The sequence below is a fragment of the Takifugu flavidus genome, chromosome 16, assembly GCF_003711565.1.
Source record: "Takifugu flavidus isolate HTHZ2018 chromosome 16, ASM371156v2, whole genome shotgun sequence".
Classification (NCBI taxonomy): domain Eukaryota; kingdom Metazoa; phylum Chordata; class Actinopteri; order Tetraodontiformes; family Tetraodontidae; genus Takifugu; species Takifugu flavidus.
Window position 1 is genome coordinate 9,183,519 of NC_079535.1, and position 12,924 is coordinate 9,196,442.

Sequence of the window (12,924 nt, forward strand, 5' to 3'; positions counted from 1 at the left end):
TTTAAGACTCAAGAGAAATTGAACATGACAGCCCCTCCAGGCTCTCTCCTGAATGAAAAGACAGAATGAGCTGAGGAGGGAAACTAATGGCCCCTTGATTCAATCAATTTAACCTGAGCCGCTGTTTGGAGATCAGGGAAAAACATTTCTGCTACCGCTGCTTCGTACAAGGGGGGGCACATGTTCCAACGTGACCTGCTGAAAACTTGATATCCATCTGTGCTCTCTTTTCAGCTGACTGCCAGCCCCCCTGCCAGAACCGTGGCCTGCAGCCGACCGCATACCTGCGTGTGCCGCTCGGGCTTCCAGGGCTCCCGCTGCGAGGAGGTGACTCCGGAGCAGGTGTACATCCGCGACGGGGCCGGTCTGAGACGCGTTCAGCCGGGGATCAACGTTTTCCAGAGAGACCAACAGCGGAGAAGGGCCCCGGAGAATGCTGCTGATGCCACTAAGGCTCAGACCCCGAGACCTACCACCACCCGACAGCCAGTCCACGCCGCGTAAGTGTTACCCCTCAAACCGACAGGATAAAAGTTGGAAGTCACACTTCTAAAGAAACGTTCTCTAAACTTTGGCCCCGATAAGCCAGAGACTAGTGATGCATTCACTTTTTTTGAAGGGTTAGCCAGTTAACTGGTGCATGATAGCCAGCTCGCCAACGAAGCGGTTGGGAATATGCCGGCCACCCACGCTCGAATACTGAACGCTTTCTTTTTGTTTCATCAATTCTGTCCTCTTTATTCAGCCGTTGTGAAGCTGTCCTCCGCTTCAGCCCCTCGCTTCAAGGTTACAAATGATGTCAACACAATAATAATGTATAAAAAAATAACTCACAGATGGAAGAAAGCCTCTGCTGAACCTTATTTGAAAGGAACAGTAGCACATTACGCTGCCCGTGTTTATCTTTGCAATAAATCAAACCAGATGAATGGGTTCATAAGTTAAATCTTTAAAATACTCCGAGTTAAACAAATAACAAGTCATGCAAGTACACATTTTCTACAATGTTAACAGATCTGCAATCTGTAGGAAAATATAACTTAATTGACTGGACAGAGGTATTAACCCAGACTATTTGTTATAAAAATACGACAGTAAGATCATTATTTTCTGTGTGTTTTGACCATTTCTATCTGTATCTAATGGAATATCTCTAACCATAATGTATCTAATTGCTCTGATGATGGTCTCCTTTAGTGGGTTCAGCAAATTCTCCAAAGACTGCTAATCAGACACGTCTAATCGTTTCTTGGCCAGAAAAGCCACCAATTTTATTTCCAGCCATCTTGGAAATATTTGTCTTGATTAATCACACAACCATTACCAGAACCATATTTCCAATTAAGGAGGCTGAGAGGGAGTTCTTCATTTTCCTGGAATGTTTCATCATTGCTTATCACGTCAAACTGCGCTACATCCCGGAGTCGGGTCGGCGAAGTTGTCAAATTATGAGTTGTCATAATTTCTGTGGGCTTTGACTCACATCATTCAATTTTCTGTCATCTGAGTAATGTCTCTCCACCAAACAACTTATACATTATCGCTTTATGACATTTGCTGCGCTCCTCATGCAAATGAGGAGGTTCTTGGGGCAGTTTGTGCTAATGGAATTAGGAGCCGGCCCATCCACATGTGCAGTAGCTCAATGGAAAAGTAAATGTTTTGGCAGATGCTTGGTAAAATAGTTTTAATACATCCTCCTTCCCGAACCAGTTGTCTTAGAGTCATAGTAAATATTCCAAACAATATAAGACCTCAGGAGGCTGCACAGTTGTTATGCATATGTTTGCTTTGTTCTTCGCTCGCAGGGCATTTTTGAGTCCTGACTCACACATCTGGGACAAATAAAAAGAGACGTGTTTGCAGGTTCAAAATTGTAAGAGGCAGACAGCGTTCCTGAGTCACAGATGCTCCCCCTATGACTTTCAAAGGTGACTAACTCTTCCTCAGAAGCCACTGTCAAATCCAAGAGGAGCCTCCTGTCAAATGGAGCTGGATGGAACCAGTAGGGTTATTTACTATTTTAGTGTCACTCATTAGTATTTATATAAAACCGTTTTTCTGTAATTCTAGTTTAAGGTTTGGAGCCTTCAGAGGTCGAACAACATTCCCGGGAAGCGTTGACTGGAATGCTTGGTTTCGTGTGTCAGTCTGAGGTTCCAGTATTGGCAACGCCGGGTAAGCACAAGTGATGTAAGGTCACAGAGAGCGAGAGTCAGACGGGGAGACACCAGTGCCAGAGCTCAATTAAAGGGAAAGAGGAGAAGCCAGGGGAGGACAGACGCCCCCGACTCAGATAGATGCTGGGATCGCCCCCGTTCAGAGAACGAGCGGCACACACGGAGCTCCAGCCAGTGTGGTTTCAGTTTTCATTAGTGGAAAAGGTGTGTGACAGTATGGATCGTCGTTCTTGGAGTGGACGTGGCTTGTTTTATCAGCAGCACCCCGCCACTGACCCTGCCTGCCGAGCGGCGCCAAGAAGAGGAAATAGAGTGGAGGAGGAATGAGTCTGACAGAGAGGAAGAGAATAAAAACAACGATAATAAGCGAAAACATCAATTAGAACCTGAGAATATAATCAGTTCGGCTGAACGGCACCGAGCGACTGCTCGCTTTAAATTCCAGGACGCTTATTTCAATCAAGCAGGGTTGCACCTTCTTGACCTGCCAGTTAAACTCGCTTGTCTCTGTCTTGTCGGCTCTGGTTCACAGCTCGGGAACCCCGCCGTGCGCACGTGTCAAGAGGCGGCAGACGGGGGAAAAGTCAGTTTTATGAGGTTTGGAGATGTCTATATTTCCAAGAGGCGGTACGAGAGATTTTGGCAGATTTCTACTAAGCTGCTGTTACGACCTAATAATGAATGTCTTCTTCGAAACTGCATCATCAGCACATGCAAACATTAATTAGCATTTCTGAATACTTTCTGGTGAAAAGCATATTTATCATTGCTTTACCTCTCTGACATCCAAACACTGGAGAGAGACAAAGCCGTTGACACTCTTCTGTACATAGTCAGTATATAACATCGTAGCTACTGTTGGTAGGCTTCCCACAACACAGGATCCCACAGGATCCCACAACGGTGCTATGGCAACAAACTGATGAAAAGTAGGGTTTCAAGTAAATGCGTCTTTGCAATAGGAAAAGATGCTGGTAAAAAAAAGAGCCAAAAGCATTGCTCATTTTAGGAAATGACTTGAAACGCTTGGTTTCAAACCGGATGCGACCTCATCTCCGAGGTGAGGATTCACCGTCCGGCCTCCTCTGCCTCTAAAACAGGCGTGTGCATGTGTTGAACTCGTCTGCAAAGGAGACTGCAGACATGCTACATTAAGTGCTCAGCAGTTGGGATAAGATGCACGTTTCTGTGAGAAAACATCTGGCCCTCTGAAGGAAATGAACCAGCGTTATACAGGAAGAATTCAGGAGTCTTTCGTGTGCCCCATTAAAGGATGAAAACAGCTCCTGTGAGCAGCCACCACAGTGGGACGTTAAGATGCCGCAGTGGGATTTGTTCCCTCACAAATCTTCCGAATGCGACTGCTCCTTCCTTGTCGGTCCCGTCCATGATGAATGTTGTGACGCTATCGATCTTTTGAGACCCCAATGTTTAAACCATCAGGTTGTTTTGGGGCAAAGGCACCTTCAACAACCATATTTCAAGTCACGTTTTTCACGCTTATGTCGAGCAACATTCCCATTTCTCTCTCCTTGTCTCTGCTCGTCTGCCTTTAAATGATCCTGGTGCCTGATTAGAATTATACTGTAAAAGCAGCTGGCAGCAAACGCACATTTCCCCTCATCCTGCACTGTGGAACAATTGTGTTTCATTGAAAATTAGGATTTCCCACGATCACTTGGCTCAGCAGTAATGAGAGACTCTCCTGTCAGCACAGGATCCTGTAGATCTCAGCTCCCAGGACAGAGGTCAGGGCCAGTAGTGGACGGTCTGAAGCTGGAACTGCGATAACCGCGCGGAGGACACGGCCAGTGCCTCCAGTAAATCCCTGCCAATGTAACCCCCGCTGCTTTCTGACGTCACCCCCTGCAGGAAACAGAGCAGGGCCGAGCAGGATGCACGAGCGTCACGGAGGTCATCCGTCAAAAGGTCACCTGTAGTCACACATGGACTGTCGGCACCACCTGCCCGGATCAGGGGCCTGCGGGCATCTTAAATGCAATCAAGTTGTCACTAACTGACAATTTTCCTCTCAATAGCGCGATGAGTCATTTAAATCCAGATGGTGGGTGCAGGTAATAACAGCAGGAGGAGCGCTAAAAAGAGATATCTCAATGCGTCCTTTCTTTTTAGTTTTTCCTCAGGAAATTGGCAAAGTAAAAATCACACAACCCTGATTTTTGCCTGGAGCAGCGTGTCCAGCAGTTCATTCCCATCTCTGTATGATTTTTCAGCGCATTGACTCATATGTGATGCCGCCGCCACGACTCGCGAGGCAAAAATAATACCTCCCAAGACAGAAGGCAAACCTGGGTGGAGCAGGAGATACCAGAGCTCAAGGATCAATTCAGGAGAGAAAACCTTGGCTCACTTTATCCCCACTTATCAGAACTGGTTCTTTATTTAAAATGCTTAGAATTTCATCCTAATCTCTCTTCTGTCACGGCCTGTTAGGGTAATTACTCTGCAGAATTTCGCCGGTTTTGTTCGGCGTAATTACAAAGCCGGTCACACCCCGTAACATAGCGAGAGGTCGGAGAAAAACACCCTGTGACGCAGAGTTGAGGGACTCTTCACAGGGTGATGCATATGGTTTTCTTTCTATTACCTGCTTATTTTAGCTCCACCATTTGGTCAGTGACTAATAGGGCCGGTGGTGGAAGCTTGTTGACTCAAGGCTTTATGCATAGCCGCACAGTTGTTTCTCAGAGGAAACTGTGGTTACAGTGGGAGTTCTCCATGTTAATCATGGATAACTGGTTGCTTTCACTCCCACTGCAGACAAACCGCACGGCCGGCGCTGACGGGAGCCACTGTCAGGCTCTTCTGGGTGACCTCAACACCTGTATAAAAATATTATTTTACCATTTCTTGTTGGAAATGATCACCCAGCCTGAAGTATCAGATGCAGCAGAAATGCATAGGCTGGGTAAAAAACAGTCAGGCATGCTGAAAGGTGCAAATGGAAATTCACTCAAGTTGACATCACTCAGCTGACAGGATAATAAATTAAAGGAGTAAAGCGAACCCGCACCAGCTTCCTGTCTCACAAAATTCTCGATGCCTTGACTTTGATCGCATAGATGTTCTCATGAATGAAATTTAAACCTTCTGCCTGGGAAAATTTTCCCCTCAGACTTTTTCCAAAGCCAGACATGATTTGTGATTTATTTCTATCTGTTTGTACGTGTAAAAGTCCTGGTGGATCACAGACATGTTTGCCTTGCATGCCGGCTGTATATACTTTGCCCTGACCCCAGTCCCAGGGAGGCTTCTGATGCAACATCCTCTACTAGGATTTAATGTTTGTGGCACCGGGACGTGGGAGATACTTTTTGAAGCTGCTGACTCAGCTGTGAAGGTCACTGTGTCCTCAGGTGAACTCTAAATACAACGTTTTTATGCGACATTAATATCCTGGATGGTAATTTAATATGAATGGATTCAGGATGTGTTGTTCGACCTGCGTGAATTCATTTCTTGTAAAAAAGATGGGTTTTCCAGCTAAACCAGCGGGTGCAAAAGGCCACAGAACGCCCAGTGCTGGATTTGAAACGGACATTTCCATGTCTCCACTCAAGCTTCCTGGTGCCCCGCCAGGCTAGGCATTTATCTTGTCACAATCTGGTGCAGATCCAGTGGGTGGAGTTACAGATACTGTATCGCCATCATCAGAAGAGGATGCGTTCAAGGCTCCACCCCTGAAGACAGACGGAGACGGCATCCGTCAGCTCGTCGCGTTGACGTGGTGCTGAGAGCACAAATTAGCAGCAGGGTTGTGTGTGGAACCAGTCAGTTGTCAGGATGTAACCCAGACGCACATCTGAACTAATCCAGTTCCAAACACACACACTGAGGTTAAGAATCCACTTTGTCTTGGCCTTCTTTTGAAAATTTTCCTTGTGGCATATTTTAGTTCCTTTTTAAATGAGTTACATATAAAAAAAATAAAAATCCCCCCATCCGTAACTGACACAACACTGGGGCAGCCTCAGTCAGCATATCTTTAATGTCTTCTACTTCTGATCTGCCTCACGGAAATTCACCCGGAGGACGATCAGAGCGGCTACGATGAAGTGGGAGATATCGAATAGCCTCTCAGGGCACCACATCTTCAGACATTTTTGTTCCAGCTCGTGAACCGCAGCAACCACACTACTTTCTGTGTTTCCTAGGTCTTGAATTCACAATTTTAACATGCTGATGCAAAAACAGACGCAGTGGCAGTGCTACTCGCCCCCTTGGGGCAGTTTTTTTTTTGTTCTCTTAGCTGTAGACGAGTAATTGACACCATTAAAGACTATGAAACTCTCTGCAAATATGTGGAACTTCAGCTCCACATTGTCTGTGTAATATTTTTAATAGTCTTTTCTGGATGACTTTCTCAGTAACCTCTACTGCTTTCACTTTTGCCTCCGGGCCCAGTTGTTGCAACACAAGCCCCATTCCCTGGGGCATGGGAGTTGGGGGGGGGGGGACTTTCTGAATCAATCCATCCCCACTTCGATTCATTTCACCATGACTCTGGCTGCTACTTGTGATATTCCTGGAAGGCCGTCCAGACAGGGAACATGATTTAATCCAGCCTCTGTGGCTGGTGCGATAAGCCCTCAGACACACCCAGATTTTCACAAGGGGAAATAATCTGCCAGGACCCACAATTATCCAGGTCATAATGACTGGAGATGTTATCAAAGAGAGACTTGGTCTTAATTGCTCACTGATGTTCGGCCTTATGTGGCCACGTGCTCGTGAAGATCTTGTTTCAGGAGAAAGGAGCTTCTCATTAAAACACTCCACATGTTGCTGCGACAAGGCATTTTGCTGTTAATCACTGTTACAATATAGGAGCTATACTACAGGCAGCCCTTGGCTGTGGCTCATATTTGCATCATTCAGTCGAAACAATGTTATCAACTGTTAAGCAAACAGTTCAACACTTCACCCCTCATAAATTTGAAATATTCCATCATCTTACCTCACTTTAATAGGGTGTAAAGCAACAAAAAGGAATGTGTTAAGGTTATCTTTGGTTGGAGCCAGGAAAGGGATAAATTTCTTCTTCTAGAATCACAAGTGATTCATTCAATACAAAATTAAGAGGGCTTTTTTAAGGATGACATACCGGCATCGTTATCTTGCAAAACAATCTGTGAAAAGAAACTCTGGCGGTCAAATTAAAGGTATAAAAAATGGAATTAAATGTCCACTAACAAGCTGTAATTAAGGAAAAGAGTTCAATATAACTGTGGCTGGTGTCGTTATTTTTGACATTCATAAAATCCCACTTCTCACCACTGGCATGGCATCGCAATATTCCCGTGAGGAACACACAACAATATTATGAAAATACTTTTGAGGAGCCTTATTGTATTAACTGCAGTACACAAGTTCAAACCTCAGGATTTGATTAAATAGACGTGCAGGGACCGCGGTGAATGCTGCGTGAATGAGGCATTTCTGCAGAAAGCCTGAGGAACGACATGTGTGACCACATAAGGGATGTGACCACTCCTGCTATTGATGTTTTACTGCCCTCACTGCGTGGGTGAAGAAGAATTAATTATTTTGCTACCTACGGAAACGTCTTTCAGCTCCTAAAATACACCACGTCTGCTCAGCAGGTCCAATTTCTAAATTAGACCGTGCATGTGTTCCCCAGACGTAGGTCAACAATGTGAAGAACCTCCCTATCCTCTCTTAACAACGTAGTCCTAAAATACGCCTTTAACCCCATCAACGTCAACCCCAAAATAACCAAAAGATGCAAGATCAGCTTCTTCTTGTTGTCTTGAAGGACCCACACAGCCACCATCAGGCCTGGCTGGAGGGCTACAAACGGGAGCCGTGAGCGTCTCTGGGCTGTTGGAGAGTCGCTCCTCAGAATAGACAGTGCACTCTCCTACAGCCCTGGGTTGTAAAATGTGAGGCACCACCTGTTCTTGTTGCCTGTCTCCTACTCCTCATTCTCAAACTTATTTTTCCACAACGACTTCATTCCTGAGCGGAGCCATCCGCAGGGTAGATGTGAAAAATGCTGGAAAGAAGCCGAATATGCCTTTACCCCGAAGTGAACGGCGTGCTCTGTGCGAGCGCTTCTTAGCAAGCGTGTTAAGGAAGTGCATGTCCCAAACACGCACTCGTAAATCTTGTCTTCCTCCCTAGCCAGCAGTGTTTGCAGTTGTCGAGCAGTATAATGCTGTCATTGTTTCAGCTGCTGTTCGCTCAATTTGTCAGACTTTTTCATCCCACTTATTTAGATGAAGGCTCCTCAAGTCCAAGTACATCTGAGATTAGCATCTTTAACACTTCCCTTTTTGCCAGCCATTATTTCGGCCCAGTTTAGCTTTTCTGCCCTGACACTAGCTATTATGACCATGCAACTCAAACATCGACAATAAAAGACACTAAACACATTGCATCAATAAAAAGAATAACGGGTCAGTTGTGTTGTATTTGTCACCTGTGACTCTGAAGGTTGTGACTAATCCAAGGCCTCAGGGCCTGGACCCAACAAGTGTTGCAGTGTGACCTAGAAAAGGATCCTCTGCTGGACGCTTTCGCTTCTCTGTTCAAAGCCAAGGCGCTCCTTCCAGCACTTCACATCAGTCTATTTTCTGCATTAGCAGTCATAAGCCAGCACTCCAAACCGTTGAAACGTGGATTCTGACTCTGGTATTCTCAAACAAATCAAAATGAAAGAAGAGCGTCGCCAAGTCGGACGTGTGCTGCACCGTGAGTGCTGAGAGGTCTCGAGAAAATTCATTTAATACCGTGTAACGAGTACCTCTTTCCAACTTGCCTTATACCCCAAGCCCGGCGAAACTAGGTTGCCTGACTGCAAAACATTAGTTGTGATGCGCTGTTTTCATGTGGAGATTTATAGACAGACGTAATGAAAGCAGCCTCTGAGGTTGGTGTATAAATCAGCTGTGGGCCATGCGTTGCTGCATAGTGTCTAACATAAACACTCTTCGGGGTTCATCATGGAGAGTTCCCTACGTAGCTGATTTAAGATGTAAACAACAGGCCTTCCTCCGAGGATCTGGGTCACCGCGTTCGTGTGTGTTTGTGACAGTGAAGAGGATCTTCGGATAAATCCAGAATTCCCTTGTCTTTCTCCAAGGCTCCTGTTTTCTGGAGGGGGAGGGGCTTCCTGGCACTTGAACAAAGCCACGTACCTCTTCACGGAGCGCACATGTGCGGTTTCTTTCACCAGGATGCATCAATAACATAAATAGTTCACAGACTCAGCACACGATCAGATGTTTGCTGCGCTGCCGACTGCGTATTTACGCTTTTGCGCTGTGTTATCGTTTCATGCACCTCTCAGACTCCTGCTATCAAGGTGATTTGCAGTCCCTTTAAACGTGTTGAGGTTTAGCTGCGACTGTTCTCCATTGATATGAAATAATCAAATGCCGATGAGTGAAAGCGGACCAGGCCAGTGATTTAATCTTTTACTGAAGGGCCCCGTTGTTATCAGATACGCTGCATGGTGATGTTCGGACTGTGGCTTTCACAGTCAGTAACAACTGTTGCTCTTTCACGGTAATTATTTAAGAACTATTCTCAACATGCTGGTTTCTGGATCCAGCAAAAGCAAATAAATCACTTAAGTCATCATGAAATCAGGCTGAGAGTTTGGAAAAAAATGATTACAGCATCATGGGGGTTTGCTGTGGTCAGCGAAATTAAATATATTTGAATTAATTGATCAATTACCTTGGGGAGATACATATGAAGATAGCACCACATATGTGTATTAAAATAGAGTTAGATCCAGGAATTGATTAATAGATTTCGTAGCAGATTTAAAGCAAATGCAACCTGAACCAGTAACACCTGGCTGGCCGACCCTGATAAAAGAGCTCAGTTACTTTATGATCAAAAGCAAGCAAACTTGGCTGAGGTGGTCAAACATCAAACAACTGCAACAGCACAATGCAGAACCAGGCCAGCTAATGTTCTTTTCCAGCTTGATACCAAACAAAATCAAGCTTGTCATTCAGCTTAAAGTCTTCAAAACTTTTTTTTTCTTCTACGAAGCCTGAACGCCAAACTGAGATTTATTCATGTTTGGGCTGTAGCTCTGCTTTCTTTTTCTCCTCAGTGCTTCCTCAGCCAATGTCCTTTTTCAACCTCGTTACGTCTACAGCGATGTCTGTTGGAGGCTGAGCTGCTCTTTGCTCACCAAATTTGGCTTGATGATCTCAAGTTTAGCGCTGTATAAACAGCAATAATTGCCATTACAGGCTGGGATACCTGTAGGACATTAACCTTAAGTGTTGTCTTACCCTCAACGTTACACAGTTTATTTTAGGGCAGACTGAAAGTTAATTCATCTACTGTAAATATAGTACATATTTTCAATTAAACCGTCATTATTTTAAATTAGGGTCAGAGGTCACAATGGGCATCCGAGACTATCCCAGTATTCAGGGGGTGAAACTCAGGAATACATTAGGTCACACACATGATTCACAATCATCTTAATGTGCACATTAGGATGATTGGAGTACCTGGGAAAAAATGTGGACAGGCAAACTCCACATAATGATGTGCATGTTTTTAGACGTGCACTTTAGGTTGACTAGAGTACCTGGAGAAATAGGGGGAACATGCAAAGTCTACATAGAAAGGTTCAGGTCTGAGACTTAGTACACCCTGCATGGGTCACACACATTATTCACTTTCACTTCGGCATAATTTGGGGCTTCTAATCATCCTAACGTGCACAGGAGGAACAGTCTTGACAGAAAGGTTACACACACACACACACACACACACACACACACACACACACACACCCACCCTTTTATTTCTTCAGCTCAGATAATCTCACTAGCTAACAGCAACTAAAAGCTAACCTGCTGCTATAGTAGGAAACTTGTCGCAGGTTGCTGTTGAGAAACTATAAATCACTGAGAGTTGAGGCAGAGCAGCCTGGACAACGTCGGAGGGAAAGTTTCTCCATCCAGTGTGACTGAAGTCAGCTGTATGTTGACCTACAACACGGCACCACAGGGTGTTTCTGACTTCCTGCAGACACACCAAAGTTACTTATTCCAGAAACGAGCGATAAAGGAGACACAATTAAGTGATGGTCAGCCTCCTGCTCTTGTCAGCAGCCCATTATTTGATCCGGAAAACAACTTCAAAACCACATTCTTTTCAGAAGAGTCAGCTCACCCAGAACAAGAAGGGTAAACGGTTCCCTGGGTCGCTGAGCTCTAATGTTGACATCAAACGCCTCAGAATGAGCGTCGCTCACCATCGCGGCCTTATCTTCAGAGAGGGCTGCAGTGAGCTCATGATGAGAGGAAGTCACTTTGCCACTGACAGTAGGAGAGGCAGACTGAACAACATCTGGCTGAGCCTAGGAAGTGGGGCAGGAAGCCTGCAGGCCAGGTGTCACTGTCAGCAATGGAAAAACCCAGTCATAGTTTGGAGTACTCGGCATTTCTGGGTGATCCAACGCCTGTGACTCCTCACCACCTTGACACCAAAGCCATTTGCGCTTCCTTCTGTCACATCCTATCCCAGGAGCCGCCCTGGAGAACCGGGATCTGGGTCAGCAGCTGTCAGTGATAGGTGTTGTCTGTTGCCTTTGAAAAAGATGATGTGAGAAGTTCGTCTCCTTTCGTGTCCTGTTCTGTGTGGCAACAAGAATGTGGCCTGGACCTGGGGAATAATGAGACCTGCACAGGCTTGTAGCACTTTTTCGCACAGGTGGGTCAGGGGCACAGCTGTGTGTACCTGTAACATACTGCATATCGATTTTTGTAAGGAATTTGCCAGATTATGTGTTCTACAGTACAGAGACTCAGGTAATAGTACCTGATTTAAATCCCAATTTTTTGGTTTTGTTTACAACCGCTTCGTCGCACCTAATCTGAGCCTCGTCCGTCTTTTACTCTTCTTCGCTGTCATGGCAGATTAGTGAAATCCAGATGTTTTTAAATATGGCTGAATCCCAGAGCTCTCCATGCTGTCTCAGACCCCCAGCCTCAAGGTAGGCCTGTCTGCCTGTCTGGCTGAGAGGCACGCGCCTCCCCCAGGCACTCATATGAGCTCAGCTTCCAGGTCAGGCAATGCAGTCTCAGTAAATGACCCACAACAAATGCTTACCGGTAAAAAACATGCCCTTTGCAAGCACCGGTCAGGCTTTGTTCTCCGACCCAAGTTTTAATACTTCCTTCAGCCTGATGGAATCGCTCAGGATGTTGAAGACAAAACAGGGAGTTCATAATCTAGTCAAGCAGACACAATGAGTGATGGAAAGACTTGGTAGTTCTAAAGTAAATATCTAATGTGTTTAATCACAGATGTTTCTCCAAGGCAGGCCCACACAACCGGGCCAGGGAGGCTCATTCCTTCTGCCTGAAACTTTATTTTTATGAATCTCTGGCAAATTGTCCGGAATATAAAAGAAGATCTTTCATTAATTAAGCAGGGTCATTGTTATCTGGCACCTGGAGGATGTTAGTCTTGAAATTAAAGGCTTAACAATTGATACGGTGTTATTCATTTGATTAAACCCCCCCCCCCCCAAATCATTTCGTCTCATCTATAAAAATTAATTAAGCAAAGCAATGACCTAATGGTGCATTTTTCTCAGAGGAGTGTCATTTTCTGTTGCGTCCATCTGGCAGATTTAAATTGATTTCACGGTAATCTACATACACTGATTATAGGTGTGTCTTCAGGCATGTATATATGTCTGAAATATTAGCTTTTCTAA

The 12,924-nt window shown here is 45.2% G+C and overlaps 1 protein-coding gene across 1 annotated transcript in view; it reads left to right on the plus strand.

Moving 5' to 3' along the window:
- Positions 1 to 12,924, plus strand: part of LOC130540101 (latent-transforming growth factor beta-binding protein 1-like) — a 66,103-nt gene that overhangs the window by 12,178 nt on the left and 41,001 nt on the right. Inside the window, 2 exon segments of the mRNA XM_057059003.1 lie at positions 235 to 265; positions 267 to 500. Coding sequence (XP_056914983.1) covers positions 235 to 265; positions 267 to 500 — 265 coding nt within the window.